This window comes from Lynx rufus, unplaced genomic scaffold (genome assembly GCF_022079265.1).
Source record: "Lynx rufus isolate CCGP_SWC_20201006 ecotype Redwood Valley unplaced genomic scaffold, mLynRuf1.p SCAF_2, whole genome shotgun sequence".
Taxonomy (NCBI): Eukaryota; Metazoa; Chordata; class Mammalia; order Carnivora; family Felidae; genus Lynx; species Lynx rufus.
This window is the reverse complement of record NW_025814834.1, coordinates 128,938,801-128,955,564: the sequence shown is the minus strand read 5'-3', so window position 1 is coordinate 128,955,564 and position 16,764 is coordinate 128,938,801. Positions and strand designations below refer to the sequence as shown.

At 56.5% G+C, this 16,764-nt stretch overlaps 1 protein-coding gene across 3 annotated transcripts; it reads left to right on the top strand.

Annotated features, from left to right (window-relative positions):
* Positions 1–1,183: 1,183 nt before the first annotated feature.
* AMPD2 (adenosine monophosphate deaminase 2) lies at positions 1,184–13,272 on the top strand. Of its 3 annotated transcripts, none has more exons than XM_047082421.1 (18): positions 1,184–1,624; positions 6,602–6,732; positions 6,968–7,098; positions 7,648–7,716; positions 7,815–7,926; positions 8,176–8,362; positions 8,598–8,739; positions 8,854–8,943; positions 9,182–9,311; positions 9,469–9,663; positions 9,751–9,882; positions 10,089–10,252; positions 10,519–10,645; positions 10,737–10,900; positions 11,159–11,279; positions 11,573–11,746; positions 11,984–12,094; positions 12,243–13,272. In XM_047082421.1, exons 1-18 carry the CDS (start codon positions 1,615–1,617, stop codon positions 12,450–12,452), a joined length of 2,400 nt encoding a protein of 799 aa, XP_046938377.1. In that variant the 5' UTR covers positions 1,184–1,614; the 3' UTR covers positions 12,453–13,272. The 3 variants fall into 3 exon arrangements, with proteins under 3 accessions (XP_046938377.1, XP_046938378.1, XP_046938379.1); XM_047082422.1 differs by lacking the exon at positions 1,184–1,624 and adding an exon at positions 2,171–2,607; XM_047082423.1 differs by lacking the exons at positions 1,184–1,624; positions 6,602–6,732 and adding an exon at positions 2,452–2,607.
* Positions 13,273–16,764: the final 3,492 nt, after the last annotated feature.

Here is a 16,764-nt window from a genome sequence, read left to right as displayed (position 1 = left end):
GTGACACCAGATACACACAGATAGTAGGGTCCAGGGTCCAGAATCCAGCTTGGGGAGAGGTGGGGGAGGCAGAGTTTGGGAAGGAATTTGGCTGTAGGGGAGAACTGGGAGGAGCTGGACAAACAGCATTAATACAACTGGGTGTGGGGAACAAAGGGCTCCCACAGGTGGAGAAATAGGGAAAAGATTAATTACTGCTAATACACTTGATTATGTTTAGTGAAGTCTTAGCTCCCCCCTCTTCCCCCCCATTCCCTTTAGGTAGGATTCTGTGTTACTTGGGAGTGGGGGTGCTGGCTGGGTGGGGTGTCTGCAGTTCTCCAAACATCCCAACTCCACTTCTTTCTAGGCCGCCAAGAGAATCATCACCATATGAGGTTGTCAACAGGGAACCAAGGACAAGGACATAGCAATGATAAGATGCAGACAATAACTGAGTAGTAACTACAGGCCAGGCACTGCTCTAAGCACTTAATTTATATTAACTCATTTATCCTAACGACCACTATACAAAGCAGGGTCTCTTACACTCATTTTCCAGAGGAAATAGGAGCACAGAGAGTCCAGTAACTTCCCCGTCAATCACAAAGTAGGTGGAAGAGTCTGGAATTGAACCCAGGCATTCTGGCTACAGAGCCTAAGCTTTTAACCAATAAATACGTAAGTAAATGTAGGAAGGAGAGCCTGGATTGCAGGACACACCCTGTTTATCTATGCCTGCCAGAAGAAAGCAGAGGACCCGGAATGAGAATGCCCAGGAATGACTTCTAAAAGTGAATGAATGGGGGTGCCTGGCTGGCTCAGTTGGTGGAGCTTGTGGCTCTTGATCTTGGGGTTGTGAGTTCGAGCCCTACCTTTGGTGTAGAGATTACTTAAAAATAAAATCTTAAAAAACAAAATGAATGAGTCCTGAGACAATACTAGTTATCTTTTATGGGCCATCGACTTTGTGCCAGGCATCGTGCAAAGGTGCTTAACGTTTCATGCTCAGAACAACTCCCTTGAGTGCAATTACACCGCCCCATTTCACTGATGAGGAAGCTGACGCACAACGCTTGCCCAAGACCCGCCTGGCTAACTGCGGAGTGGCGGCTGCCCACGTGGCGAGGGGAAGAGGAACACGGCGGGGGCGGGGCCTGCCCGGAGGGGGCGGGGCCTCGGGCACAGCGGGGCCTGGGGCGGCTGAGACGCCCTGAGGCGCTGGCTAGGCTTCGGTGGGGTCGCACCTGTTGCGTGACTCCACCACAGTCCAGCTACGATAGTCCGATCCTGAACACCCAGAGAGTGTTGAGAGAAGCACAGACGAGTTCCGGGTCCTGCTCTCTGGGGAGCACGTGGCCTGCTCGCCTCCTGAGCAGACAGCTGGAAGTCGGGACTCCCTGGGGTCTTCGAGGCTAGTTCAGCGGCCGAGGTCCGCCGAGGTCCGTCTCCCGCCTGCGGGCAATTTTGAAAGACTGCCTTACTTCTTCCGTCTCGGTGCCAGAGCCAGGGATCCTTGGAGCGACTTGGCCAGGGTCTGGGTTCAGCCCTCCTCCCCTCCCTTGCGACCCCAGCTTCCCGGTTGTGCGGACCCTGGCGGGCAGTCTCCCACATACCCCTCCGGGTTCCGGCAGTATGGCCTCAGGTGAGTGTCTGTGCCTGCGCCGGGGGGAGGGTCTCTGGGACAGAGAAGTACATGGCCAGGGAGACAAGAGGGTGGGGGTCTCAGCACAGTCTGCAGACCTAGAGAAGGTGGCCGTCTCCTCCTGGGGCGGGCCTGGGAAAGCAGAACCTGAGTGCGGAAAAGACAGAAAAGTCAGAAGTCGCTGGGTCTCTTTTCCAGACCCCCCAGAGACGCCCCTGCTTCCTGGCCTCTCTGCCTTCCTAGAAGGTAGCGCCTGCCGACCAGTGGAATTTTCCCAAGACAGGCTCCTCCCTACTGGGTTGGGATTCTCTGTTCTACCCCATCCTCCCAGAGCTGGGCTACCCCTGGGGCTGGGAGTCTGACGGAGAAGAGAAAAGGGGACTGTGTCCCAGAGGGGCTGGGTTTTCACGGAGCATGCCTGCTCTGAGAGAAGTGTGTTCTGAGCTTAGGGGAGCTGGCGCTGGATTCCTGTTTATTATGATTTTTTTTCTCCCATGCTGGCTGGACCAGCTAGCGGGGACTTTGACTCCTTTGCCCCAGATCCCTGACAAGGGGCAAGGGCTCTGAAGGGGTCAGTGGAGTGCTAAGGGCTGGCCCTTCCCCATCTTGTTTGCTCACCTCCATCCCCCCAGGCCCAGCACCCATCAGTCGCGTCACTCCGGGGTCTGAGGAGGGAAGGGAAGGGATAAGAGGCGGGGATGGAGGTCCCCCTCCCCGAGGTTGCCTAGACAACATCAGAAATCGTGGCCAGGGCCTCTTCCGCCTGCGGGGCTTCTGCTTCCTGCATCAGTCACTCCCGCTGGGGGCGGGGCGGAGGAAGGGGTTGGATGTGGCAGAGCCAGGCCCAGCTGGTGCGGCTCAGACTCCCCCCGCCATCTCCGCGGCGCGAGCCATGGCATCCAACCCATCTGGCGCCGGCAGTCCCAAGGCCAAATATCCCTTTAAGAAGCTGGCCAGCCTGCAGGCCTCCTCTGCAGTACCAGGTGAGTGTGTGCTTCCTGGCCTCAGCCACTGGCTCTACCCCACCACCGCTGGCCCTGGCTACTGGTCCCATCAGAGGGGGTGCCCCTTCTCCTGCACCCTCTCTGCGGTGGTGCCCCTTGTCCTCTATCCCAGGGACGGCTGGCTTGGGAGGTGGTGCAGAGAGGGCGGTGGGGTGGAAGATGACAGGTCTCTATGTTCTATGTTGGGGGTGCTGCCCTCTGTAATGAGGAGTGGGTGCGGGTGTGGGTGCAGCAAGAGGTGTGTTTGCACACGTGTCAGCATGTGGATGTGCTAAGACCGTTTGCATGTGGAGTGTGTGTGAATGGAGAGGGAGATGTGTGGGACTGACTGGTTTGTGGGCTGGCCACACTGCTGGCAGCTGTGGCTTTACCAGGCAGTCTCAGGCTGTCCTGTGGTTAGTGCCCCTTCCTAGGACCCCAGGTCCGTATTCCCCTTCCTGGGGGGTCTGATGTTAGGGCACGCTTGTTGCTACCGGGCATCCCAGGGCTGGGGGCTCAACGGTATCTGTTATTTGCTGTTTGCTCTCTCCTGGTTTGTCTTGTGAGCTTCCTCATAAGTATGGAGTGTCCTCGGGCCAGGCCTGTTTGGGGGCTCAGCGGGGGCCACTGCCTGCCTGTGTGTGCTCCTACACCCTTTGGTTTGGCTCCTATTCTGATAGACATCTCTGCACCATTTGGAGCAGGCAGCGTGGAGTAGCTGTGCCCATCTCCCTGAGGGCTAGACTGCCTGAGTCTGTGCTTGCTGAGGGATATCTACCTGCCGTCTGCTGTCCCCAGGCTTCCTGACTAAGGAAGGACCGCCCCCATTTTTGGTGACCTGGTCAAGCCAGTCTTTTCACCCCCTCCCCTCAGCAGCAGTCTGTACCTATAGCCTAATCATCCACCGCCTCTGTTTTCTTATGCCATTGAAGATCCTGACCTGAGGTCAGGAGTCCTGAGGGTCTGTGTTTTCTGTGTCCAGGTCTGGGCTATCCAGACAGTGTGTACCCTGGAGCTAGATCTGTACACCTTTGGGTGGTCACTCGGTGGGAGCATCTGATATCTATGGGTCAAAGCCTCGGACACCTCTCTGCCTACTAAGGCAGTCTTGGCAGTGAGCGAGGGGGCTCCAGGGCAGAGGGTAGATGAGGTGACAAGATCTTGGAGTTGATGGGAGCAGTCCCTTCTGGCTTTTGGTGGACTCCGCTTGTGTGTGTGTGTGTGTGTGTGTGTGTGTGTGTGTGTGTGTGTGTGTGTGTTGCAGTGGCACAGACTCAGGGGATGGGACTAGCAGACAGGCAGCTGGGTCTTCTAGGCCTGGCCTCAGGGAGTATATACCTCTAGTGAACCCCAGCAGCCCTGTGCAGGGGCCTGCAGCCTGGACGAATGGCTCTGGCTGCTGGAACCTGTCCTGGTGTCCCCTGCATTTCAGTGTAGATCTTAGGCCACCCTGATAAGAGAGGAAGTTGAGATTAGGACCTTGGATTCAGCTCTTGCTGACCTGATAGAGACCAGCCCCGGAGGTCTGTGGTCGGCCTCTCCTGCAGGGGGCTAGAATGGTGAGGAGCTGTGTAGGATCAAGGTTTTGGGGCAGGCAAGAACCTTGAGCTCTGTCTTACACCCTGTGTGTGGAACAAGTGCCCATCTTTCTTTCCTCTTCCTGCTCTGCCCTCTTCCAAGTATGAGATTGTGTCTCCCCCACCCCCCGCACCCGTCTCCACCCCATCAAGTTCTGTCCTCTTTGCTGCCATTCACTGCTTGGTTGTTTTGGTCTGAGCTGGGCCTCTCACCCTCTCTAGTAGGTGGGAAAGTGAGAGGTGTGTTGGAGGGCCCCCGGAGTTCATAATCACAGATTATGGTGTTTTACAGAACACTTGCAGAAACGTATCTCTTTGAGCCTTATGGCAGTTTGTGGCTAGGCAGGGCAGGACTCACTTATCACCCCATTATTATAGGACCTGAGGCCTCTGGGAGGCAGAGACATGCTATAAGTGGGAACAGTCAGACTCAAGTTCTCCAAATTCTAGTCCCTTATCTCCCACGCTTCTCCTGGATGGTTTGTCCCCAGTGATAAGCTTGAAACGGGGGTTTAGGTCTGGGCAGCTGTGAACCAGCCCCCCTGGGCAGCAGAGAAACTCAGTAACTGGTCCCTACTTGGAGTGAGTCACTTCTCTTACTGCCACCCAACTTCTCTCCCTAGAAGAGGCTTTGTTTGTCTCAAGGAACCCCATAGTCAGGGGACCCAGGGGACTGTGGGGAGCAAAACAAGGCCTCTGGGCAGATGAAGCTGGCCTGGGGCTGTTGTGTTTGGAAATGAGGGCTGCTCACCACTACCTCTCTCCCCTCCTACCCTTTGGCCAGCAGGGCCCTACCCACTCACTATCCCCAATGGTAGTGCATTTTAAGGAGGCTTGGCCTCTCCCAGCCAGACTGCCCAGCCCTTATCAGCCTACCCTGGTCCACCCCCTTGGGGGCTCCACTTTAGGCTGGGCCCTGGTACTGTAGAGGTTAAGGCCCTGTTCACTTCTCCAGTTCCTCTCATTTCCCAACTCTGATGCTCCTTTCCTTGATTTCTGGCTCCCCTGGGCTTCCCTAGCCCCCTGCTTGCTGTCATCCTAGGGTCTCCCCTGCATGTTGCTGCACTTGGTACAGCCCGTGCCGGCCCCTTGAGCTGTCCTGGGGGACTGGCTACAGCTCCACTCAGCAAACAAGCGGGCCAGGGGCACAGGGCTTTGGCTGGAGCTGCCTGAACTCTGCAGGTAGGACCCAGGCAGGCACCCGGGAGAGCAGAGGCTGGGTCCTGGATCTGGTGCAGGCACCTCCTCTTCCCTTTGTCCAGCCTTGGGACCCAACTCTGGGGGATCTTGAAGTGGGTCCACAGACTTTAAAGCATGCTACCTGGGCAGAGCCTCCAATCTGTCCCTGAGACGCGGTAGAGAGGGGAAAGGAGGCTGCTGGAAGGGAATATCCTTCAGAGCTGGCTGGGAAAGCCCAGTTGGGTGTGGAGAGCTTCCTGGTGGGGAGGGTGGGGCTGGTGAGCCCAAGGAGGGTCCTTCAGGGTTGGCTGGGAGCTCAGGCAGCCCCTGTAGACTAGCAGCTTCAAGGCCTTTAGTGCCAGCCTCCTGGTGGTACAGCTGAGGAGTTCTGTCCTCCATGTGGAGAGGCCCTGGCTTCTGACACTCCCTTCCCCAGGCCCTCCCTGGGGCCTCCGGCTCAGATCCTGGGGCCTCCGAGTGGCGCAGACTGTTTGTGGCAGCTCCCTTTGGAGGGGCAGCCAGCAGTGGGAGGGGCGGGCCGGGGCCAGGCCACATCTTGGCAGCCTTGGGGTCCTGGGGGAGAAGGCAGGCCACTGGGGAGGAGGTAGGGTTACTGCTGCCAACCAGGTCCTCCACTTCCTCTCCTCCTCTTCCCTTAGGGTCTGGTCTCCAGTTCAGAGCTAAGTGGCAGCTGTGACTTGCCTGTGCTGTGTAGGTCTGGGTTATCAGGTGCAGGCCCTGGTTTCTTGAGGAGGATTCCTGAGGCCAGGGGCAGGTCTGCTCCTGGCCTGGCCGGCCTGGAAGCTGTGGGCTGGGGATTGCTAGCATGACCACCGGGTCCTTAATGAGCACTGTGTGTGTGTGTGTGTGTGTGTGTGTGTGTGTGTGTGTGTACGTGTGCCTGCCTGCACGGGGTCTCCTGCTTACCGAGGCAGCGGTTTCTAGTCCAGGATTTAGAGTCTTATTCCTGGAGTGAGGGAATCCACTTGCTCTAGGGGCAGACTCAGGACCCCCACTCCTGAGCCTGGAATGCTTGAGGGGCCCTGTGCTAGATTGTGAGGGTGAGGTCCTTTGGGAGCCACACGCAGGCCCATTCCTCAGTCTCTGAGGGGGGACTGCCCACTTTCCAAGCCCTGGCCTCTCTCTGGGGCAGGCCTGGGGCCTGTGGGGACCCAGCGCTTCTAGTGCGCACAGGCCCTGCCCTCCACCCTTTGACCCTGACATCACTGTCTCCACAGAGGCTCGGGGTGGGCTGGGGGCCCCTCCGCTGCAGTCTGCCCGATCCCTGCCAGGCCCTGCCCCCTGCCTCAAGCACTTCCCACTCGACCTACGCACGTCTATGGATGGCAAATGCAAGGAGATCGCCGAGGTATCGCCTGGCACCTCACCCTGTGTCCCTCCACCGCTGTCCCCATGCCCTGTCTCTGCTCCCCACACCCCTCCATCTCAGCTGTCCCCTTACTTCACGCTTGGCTGTGCCCTGATCCCTAGCCTCTCCCAGGTACCTCCAGCTCCTGCTGCCCTTACCCCATCCCTAGACTCGGCAAGTGAGGGCCCGGCGGCTGAGGGCTAGGCCACACTGACCCTTCCTTCCCTCCCACCAGGAGCTGTTCAGCCGCTCCCTGGCTGAGAGCGAGCTCCGTAGTGCCCCGTACGAGTTCCCTGAGGAGAGCCCCATTGAGCAGCTGGAGGAGCGGAGGCAGCGCCTGGAGAGGCAGATCAGCCAGGATGTCAAGTAAGCCCCCAGCCCCAGCTATGGCAGCTATGGGTTGGACCAGGCACAGTCAGCTGCAGGGGTGGGGGGGTGGGGCACAGCCCGGCAGCCACTGTTGTAGGGGGCACAGCCAGGTAGCAGTAGGAGAGGGCACAGCCTGACAGCTATAGGGTTGGGGGTAGGGGGCACAGGGTAATCTGCCCAGTGTCCCTCCATCTCTACTGGGACACTTTCAGAGCCCTGTCTCTGTCCCTCTCCCATCCTGTCCCTCTCTCTGGGGCCCACTAGGGAGCAGCATAGAGCAGCGGTCTGAAGCACAGGCTTTGGAGTTAGGCTGTTGAATTCTGGTTCTGTCTTCTACCCACCAGAGTGGCCTAGAACATGCTGCTCAACTTCTGGGTGTACTTTCTCATATCTAATGCGGGCAAGCCAGCACCCACAGTGCAGGGTTCTACAGCCCCACGAGGCCACGAGGAACAACATGTGCACGGCAGCCAGCACGGTTCGCGGACCTGGGAACAAGGGCCGTCTCTTGTCATCTGCCTGACCTCTTGCCCTTCTCACTTCTAGGCTGGAGCCAGATATCCTGCTTCGGGCCAAGCAAGATTTCCTGAAGACAGACAGTGAATCAGACTTCCAGTGAGGAGGGCAGAGGGGCACGGGGGATGTGGGGGTGTGGGGCCGGGGCCTGTCCCGCCGCTGGCTCCAGCCCCCTCCCTTCTACTCTCCCCCTGTAGGCTCTTCAAGGAGCAGAGCGAGGGGCAAGGTGACCGGGGCCTGCGGGACCGAGACGTGGTGCTAGAGCGGGAATTTCAGCGGGTCACCATCTCCGGCGAGGAGAAGTGTGGGGTCAGTGTGGTCAGGGCCTTGGGTCTCACTCCCCTCAATTCTACGGTGTTCCATTGGCTGGCTCCCCCAGCTTGGGAACTGGGTGGGCCTAGCGTGGGCATTTCTTGTTTCAAAAGCTGGAGGGGCAGAGGGTCTGGCTGTTAGCTAGTTGATGTGCTGTTTCTAGGGTCAAGGCCTTGGGGAAGAGGCGAGAGTGGGCCTGGTGTGGGTCTGAGACCAAGGAGAGTGACCCCATGTCCTTGTCTCCAGGTGCCATTCACAGACCTGCTGGATGCAGCCAAGAGTGTGGTGCGGGCACTTTTTATCCGGGAGAAGTACATGGCCCTGTCACTGCAGAGTTTTTGCCCTACCACCCGGCGGTATCTGCAGCAGCTGGCTGAGAAGCCTCTGGAGACACGGACCTATGAGCAGGGCCCTGACACCCCTGTGTCTGCTGGTGGGACCCCCATTCGTGCCCTACTCTAAGTGCCCTGGCGTCCCAGGCTCTCTGAGCCTGGTGCCTAGAAACCTCCACCCTGCCTGCTTCTTCCCACCCGGGCTCATTCCAGCCTCTCGGTACATGGTGGGTGGAGGCAGGGGCAGGAGCTCTCGCCCTCTATGGAGCCCCTGGGCTGGGCAGTGGGTGGCCAGGAGGAGCCCTGGCCCTGACTCCACCCTCCCTACCCCTGTAGATGCCCCGGTGCACCCCCCTGCGCTGGAGCAGCACCCATATGAGCACTGTGAGCCGAGCACCATGCCTGGGGACCTGGGTTTGGGTCTGCGCATGGTGCAGGGCGTGGTGCACGTCTACACCCGCAGGGAAACTGATGATCAGTAAGCCGGTGTGGGGAGTGCTGGGGTGGGGGGAGCGTATGGGGGCTGCATTGGCTTAGGGGGTTCCATGGGGCACGACATGCTCTTCTCACCTAAGCTCTCACTGTGTATCAGTTGCTCAGAGATGGAGCTGCCGTACCCTGACCTGCAGGAATTTGTGGCAGATGTCAATGTGCTCATGGCCCTGATTATCAATGGCCCCATGTGAGTCCCTGCTCCCTTCCCAGCCTGGACTCTCCAGCCTCAGCCCTGCCCCAGTCACCTGCCACCATCTCTCACCCCTTCTCAGTCACTGAGTCCTAGACTTTCCCTCTGTCTTTTGCCCCCTGGGCAGTCTCAGTCCTGCACCCTCCCACCCCCTCCCTCTCTGCCTCCTTACCCAGGCCCTCCCCAGGTGCCTCTTTGTGTCCTAGAGCCCCTGCCGTGTTCTCTTCCTGCCCAGAAAGTCCTTCTGCTACCGTCGGCTACAGTACCTGAGCTCCAAGTTCCAGATGCACGTGCTGCTCAACGAGATGAAGGAGCTGGCCGCCCAGAAGAAGGTTCCACACCGAGACTTCTACAACATCCGCAAGGTGGGCCCCCACACCATGCCCGGTCCTGCACCCCTGCCTGGCCTCCCTTGCAGGGCCTGGACCCCCTGCCCAGCATTCCTTGTGCAGAGTCCTCTCCTAGCCCAAGCCCCAGGCTCTCTTGGCCTCCAGGGAACCCAGCAGCCCCGTTCCACCCCAGGTGGACACGCACATCCACGCCTCGTCCTGCATGAACCAGAAGCACCTGCTGCGCTTTATCAAACGGGCGATGAAGCGGCACCTGGAGGAGATCGTGCACGTGGAGCAGGGCCGCGAGCAGACGCTGCGGGAGGTCTTTGAGAGCATGAATCTCACTGCCTATGACCTGAGTGTGGACACGCTGGACATGCACGCGGTCTGTCCTGGTGGCACGGGGGCGGAGGGGCTGGGTCAGTATGTGAACCAGGGGCAGGGGTGACCTGGGCCTGCCTGTTTTCCCCAGGACAGAAACACCTTCCATCGCTTTGACAAGTTCAATGCCAAATACAACCCCATTGGGGAGTCTGTCCTCCGAGAGATCTTCATCAAAACCGACAACAGGGTCTCTGGAAAGTACTTTGCCCACATTATCAAGGTGAGGAGGAGTGGCTGCCAGGGCCCATGTGCACGGGCAGCAGCCTTGAGCAGCCCTTCCCCAGACTGCGGGAGTCTGGTGTCGGGGAGGCAGGTGAGGAAGGTGGGTAAGAGGCATGAAGACATGTGACGGAGCACACACGGTGGGTGCAGAGACAGGGACGGTGGGAGCCTGAGTGTGATGGTTGCCCCATGTGTGTCTCTCAGGAGGTGATGTCAGACCTGGAGGAGAGCAAATACCAGAACGCGGAGCTGCGACTCTCCATCTACGGGCGCTCAAGGGACGAGTGGGACAAGCTGGCCTGTTGGGCCGTGAAGCACAAAGTACACTCCCCCAACGTGCGCTGGCTCGTGCAAGTGCCCCGCCTCTTGTGAGTGGCCCTTGGAGTGGGAGGGAGCGTGGGGGCCAGAGTTCCAGGGGCCAGGGCCTACCTCCTGCCCGCCGGGGATGGCTGACCCCCCCCCCCCCGCCCCCGTCCCAGCCAAGCCCTCTGAATAGAAGAGGAACTGCCCGGTTCCACTCATGGTCTGTCCAGCCTGGCCCACCCAGTGTGGTTCAGAAGTGCTTCTTTGATTTCGGGCCAAGCTCTGGTGCCTACTGACCTGCACGTCCTGTGTGCGTACGTCCCGCCTGCAGTGACGTGTACCGTACCAAGGGCCAGCTGGCCAACTTCCAAGAGATGCTGGAGAACATCTTCCTGCCACTGTTTGAGGCCACTGTGCACCCTGCCAGCCACCCCGAGCTGCACCTCTTCTTGGAGCACGTGAGGGAGCGGCACAGGGCGGGGTGTGGGGAGGGTGGCTGGCCTCAGGTGCGGCTGTAGCTCTGGGCCTGACCCTGGGGTCCTGTGCCAGGTGGACGGCTTTGACAGTGTGGATGATGAGTCTAAGCCCGAGAATCACGTCTTCAACCTGGAGAGCCCTCTCCCCGAGGCTTGGGTGGAGGAGGACAATCCACCCTATGCCTACTACCTGTACTACACCTTTGCCAACATGGCCATGCTGAACCACCTGCGCAGGTGTGTGCTCCACCAGGGTAGGGTCTCTACTCCCCCCACTGTCTCTCCCGCTGCCCTGGCCTGGGGCCACCAGAGCCCTGACCCTCCTCCTGCCCCAACTCCTGGACCCAGTGCGTTCTTTCTGCGCCCTCAGGGCTCTATGGCTCAGCTCTCAGAGCCAAGAATCTGCCCCTGGCCCCTTGTCCCAGACCCACACGGTCACTGGGTGGGGGCTCAGGGGCCCAGGCTCGGGAGCTGACACTGTCTTCATGCCCCCAGGCAGAGGGGCTTCCACACATTTGTGCTGAGGCCGCACTGTGGGGAAGCCGGGCCCATCCACCACCTGGTGTCGGCCTTCATGCTGGCGGAGAACATCTCTCACGGGCTGCTTCTGCGTAAGGTCAGGGTGTGCACCTGCAGCCACCCCTCCCAATTGCTCACCTTCCTTTCAACCCTTTGGCCTCATCAGCAGCTTATCTTCCTTCCCACCAAACCCTCAGTTTGGACTCTGCCTCACCCCAGCCTCCACAGGGAGGCCCCAGCTTGGATTTTGGCCATAAATGACTCTTTGTACGTGAGGCTGAGCCCGGACTCCCCCATCTCCTCTTCCTGTGGCCTGTGCCCTCCAGAACCGGGTATCCTCCCCAGCCCTGAGGCCTTCTGACAGGTCCTCCCTCCCTGTTGCCTGCCCAGGCCCCAGTCCTGCAGTACCTGTATTACCTGGCCCAGATTGGCATCGCCATGTCCCCACTCAGCAATAACAGCCTCTTCCTCAGCTATCACCGGAACCCGCTACCTGAGTACCTGTCTCGTGGTCTCATGGTCTCGCTGTCCACTGACGATCCCCTGCAGTTCCACTTCACCAAGGTCAGAGTCTGGAGGGCATCCAGGCCAGCTGTGGTTCTAGGCTGCAAAGGTCCCCCCATCCTTCCCCGCCCCCAACCTGGGCCTCAGGGATGGTGCTGCCCCCTGCTGGTGGAGTGTGCAGCATGTCATGGCAAATTCCGGGGAGAGAGGGGCGTGGGTACAGGATGAGGGTAGGGGTGGGCAGGGATTGGGTGGCAGGCCCGGGTGCACCTGTCTGAGGGAAACTGGCCTGTGCAGGAGCCACTGATGGAGGAATATAGCATCGCTACCCAGGTGTGGAAGCTCAGCTCCTGCGACATGTGTGAGCTGGCACGCAACAGTGTGCTCATGAGCGGCTTCTCCCACAAGGTACCACAGCCACCTGCCCGGAACCTGGCAGACACCCTCTCCTCTCCTTCTCTGCATTTGGGGAGGTCCCAGGGGTGCTGGCCCTGGGATGGTTCAGGGCTGGGGCGTGGCCCCTGAAGGCCCTGCCTGATAACCGTGCCCACCGCAGGTGAAGAGCCACTGGCTGGGACCCAACTATACCAAGGAAGGCCCTGAGGGCAATGATATCCGCCGTACGAATGTGCCGGACATCCGTGTGGGCTACCGCTATGAGACCTTGTGCCAGGAGCTGGCGCTCATCACACAGGCTGTCCAGAGTGAGACGCTGGAGACCATCCCGGAGGAGGCTGGTGTCACCACAAGCCCGGGGCCTCAGTGAGCTTGGCCCACACGGGGCCCCCTGCATCTCAGCACCTCGACCACGTTTCATTCTCAGACCCCTCTCACCCTGTTGTGTCTGCATGTGTCTGTTCTTCTTTGTTCTGTCCCGCATGTCTCCAGCCTGGATCTGTCCCTGTGCCACCTCTGTGAAAGTGGTGCCCAGAATCTGCTTTGCCCTTGTCTGGGCCTGAAGGCCTGGCTTTGCTGGCTGCCCTGCCAATGGCCCTGTCCCAGGACCCTCTGAAGCCTGGCTGTCCTGTGGGCATCTAAGTGTCCACAGGGGCTAGGGATGGTTGAGGGGGGCTGGCCCCTCTAGCCCTTGGGGTCCTGCCTGGGCAGATCTTGTCGTGTGTGTGTGTCCGGGGAGCAGTCAGGTGGGGCCCGTGCATACCTGCTGGGGGTCTGTGGAGCTCCAGCAGCTCTGTGGTGAGCACAGTTGGGCTGAACTCGGTCACAGCCCTCACTGCCTGGACTCGGGCCTCGGAGGTGCTGGACCACCGCCTCCACCAAGTCACTGCCTAGCAGCCTTCTCCGTCCTTCCTCCGGTCTACATGCTCCTCTGGTGTCAGCTTCCTGTGCCTCTGTGGGAGAGGGCAGCTGCCCTGTGTTGTATCTGGAGCCATTGCAGCTGGAGGGTCCTGAATCTGTCACCAGCCCTGGAGGTGGTATCCCCACTGTGATCCCCAGAGTTTTGACCACACCTGAATCCACTTGGTCCCCTGTGTTGTGTTCTGGACTGAGGTCTTTGCTGTGAAATGCAGTGTTTCATACAATCCCATCTTTCCTAGTGCATGAGAAATAAAGGTTATTTAAGTAACGAGGCGGGTGGGATGTCTATTGGGAGAGGGAGAGTCATGGTGGGGGTGGCTGAGGGTAGATCCAGGAGCATTGTGGGTAGAGGTACACAGCGAATCCTAAAGTGAGTGACTGGGCTTGGCTGATGTGTATTTGCGCACGTGGAAACTGATGAAGGAAGCTGGGTGGGAGGAGAGGTCCACCAGGGACCCATCTGCTGCCCCAGGCTCTCATCCAGCCTGCCCCCCCTGAAGTAGACACTTGACCCCAGGTCTAGGGCACACCCCTGTTGTACCACTTTGAGGGGGCCAGCATCCCCTTCCACCTCCTACTTCCTCACTTCCAGCCTTTTGGGACAGCCGGGTACATGTGGGAACATGTTATTTCCAAGCAGACCTGAGGCCAGTGGTTCTCGAACTTGGGACATCAGCTTGTTTAAAATGCCATGTCCAGGGACGCCTGGGTGGCTCAGTCAGTTAGGCGTCCGACTTCGGCTCAAGTCATGATCTCATAGCTCGTGAGTTCGAGCCCTGCATCGAGCTCTGTGCTGACAGCTCAGAGCCTGGAGCCTGCTTTGGATTCTGTCTCTCCCTCTCTCTCTACCCCTCCCCCGTTCACGCTCTGTCTCTCTCTTTCAAAGATAAATATTAAACATTTTTAAAAAAATAAATAAAATGCCATTTCCAGGTCCTACCCTCAGAGGTTCTGCCCATGGGTGGGAGGTGTGGCACAGACATATGCAAGCTCCCTGACACATTTTCTTAGAAGGGTTGGAGCAAGCCTGTGCCTTCAGAATCCAGGCTTAACCAACTTGGCTTCAGTCCATGTTCAATGCACAATCTCTGGACCACCTTCCAAGGCATAGAGGTTGCTGGAGTGTGTTGCCCAAGTAAAGGAGAAAAGTGGAATGTGCCCTGTGCTGCTCTGGGTCTTGGGTGAGTGACAGAGAAGCCTATAGATGCCGTTGCTGCCGAGTGGGGAGTGGATGGGCTTGCACTTCAGAAACAATTAGCCCTGGAACAGCGAGAGTGTGTGTAATCGAGGGCCTGGTGAGGGAGCAGGAGGCTGGCTTCCTCCCCTCCTGTTAGCTGGCTCTGCCCCAGCCCTGCCTCTCCTTTGGCAGACAGCTCATCTGCACCTCACCCGGGGCCTCTGGGCAGAAGCTCTCCTGATGCCCCTGGCTCCTGAGGGCCATTAGCCACCAGCCTTGCTCCCAGACAAGGACAAGGGTCCATCAGTCTCTAGAAGGTGTCATTCGCTAGTTCATTCTATCCATTACACACGGTAAAATCGAATGTTAGAGCAGAGTGATGAGCAAGAGACTACCACTGTGGCTGATTTCTGGTTCGGGAAACAGGCTCAGGAGGTGCAAGTGGCCTGTGGCAGAACCTGGATTGGAAGCTAGGGAGCTCATGGTCTAGGGCTCCCCAACCCCACACTGGGTCTCGTCTACCCAAGGAACGATGCTTTTCCATATAACAGAATCCATTCCGTTTTCTCACTGCTGGTACATTCTGAGTGTGTGCTGAGGCCTAGCCCTAAGAATACTACCAATTTATTTAAAAAAAAATTTTTTTTTTTAAATGTTTACTTCCTATTTTGAGAGAGAGAGACAGACACGGAGTGCAAGCAGGGGAGGGTCAGAGAGAGAGAGAGGGAGACATAGAATCCAAAGCAGGCTCTAGGATCTGAGCTGTCAGCACAGAGCCCAACATGGGGCTCAACCCCACGATGGTGAGATCATGACCTGAGGTGACATCAGACGCTTAACCGACTGAGCCACTCAAGTGCCCCAAGAATACTACCAATTTAAAGAATTTCTTAGCAACCTGTCCACTTTTTTAAAAAAATGACTTGTTTCTGGTTTTTTAGTTTCTCAGAAATTTCTCTTTTTAAACATTTACTGAGAGCAAGTAATTTTAAGACAGTAAGGCCTTAATAGTTTTTCCTATCTGAAAAAAGTTTCATTTAGAGAAATTTGGAAAATCTAGAAAAATGGGAAGAAGAAAATCCATTCACAATCCACCAATTTCAACATACAGATCATCTGTGATCTATTTATGTATTTTGAATATATATATATATATATTCCTTTAGGTTCTTTTCTAAAAAGGAATTTTTAAGTGGAGATCATAATATGTATAATTTTGTGTTCCTAAAATATTTTAATGTAAGTCCACATTTTATTAAAATATTCTTTATAAATACAGGCATACCTCAGGGATTTGGCGGGCTGGGTTCCAGACAACTATGAGGACTCGAATATCACAAAGTGAGTTGAATTAATTTTTGGTTTCCAAGTGCATATAGAAGTTATGTTTACACTATACTACAGTCTACTAAGTGTGCAATAGCATTATATCTAAGAAACAGACTACACACCTTAATTTAAAAATACGGCTAAAAAATGTTAACCATCATCTGAGCTTTCAGCAAGGCATCACCTTTTTGCTGGTGGAGGTTCTCACCTGGATGTTGATGGCTGCTGGCTGATCAGGGTGGTGGTTGACGAAGGCTAGGCTGGCTGTGGCAATTTCTTAAAATAAGACAACAGTGAAGGTTGCCCCGTTGACTGACTCTTCCTTTCACAAATGATTTCTCTGTACAAGTGCTGCTCTTTGATAGCATTTTACCTACAGTGGAACTTTCAAAATTAGAGTCAATGCTCTCAAACGCTTCTACCGCTCTATCAATTAAGTTTGTGTGATATTCCAAATGCTTTATTGTCAGTTCAACAATCTTCACCAGAAGCAGATTCTATCTCAAGAAACCACTGTCCTGGGATGCCTGGGTGGCTCAGTCGGTTAAGCGTCCGATTTTGGCTCAGGTCATGATTTCATTGTTCCCAAGTTCGAGCACCACATCAGGCTCTGTGCCGAGGGCTCAGAACCTGGAGCCTGTTTCGCATTCTGTCTCTCCCTCTGTCTCTTCCCCTCCCCCACTTTCTCTTTCTCTCTCTCTCTCTCTCAAAAATAAATAAGCATTAAAAAAAATGAAAAAAAGAAGAAACCACTGTCTTTGCTCATTCATCAGAACAGCTCCTCATCTGTTCAAGTTTGATCATGAGATTGCAGCCATTCAGTCCCTTCTTCAGGCTCCACTTATAGTTCTAGTTCATTTGCTGTTTCCACCTCATCTGCCACTACTTCCTCCACTGAAGTCTTGAGCCCCTCAAAGTCATCCATGGGGACTAGATTCAACTTCTTCCAAATGCTTGTTAATGTTGCTGTTTTGACCTCTTCCTATGAATCATAAATGTTCTTAATGGCATTTAGAATAGTGAATCCTTTCCAGAAGTTTTTCAATTTACTTTGCCCAGATCCATTAGAGGAATCACTATGTACAGTAGCTACAGCCTTACGAAGTGCATTTCTTAAATAATAAGACTTGAAAGTTGAAATGACTTGATCCATGGGTTGCAAAATGGAAGTTGTGTTAGGAGGCATGAAAACAACGTGAATCTCATTGTTTGTCTCCATCAGAACTCTTGGGCGACCGGGCACATTGTCAGTGAG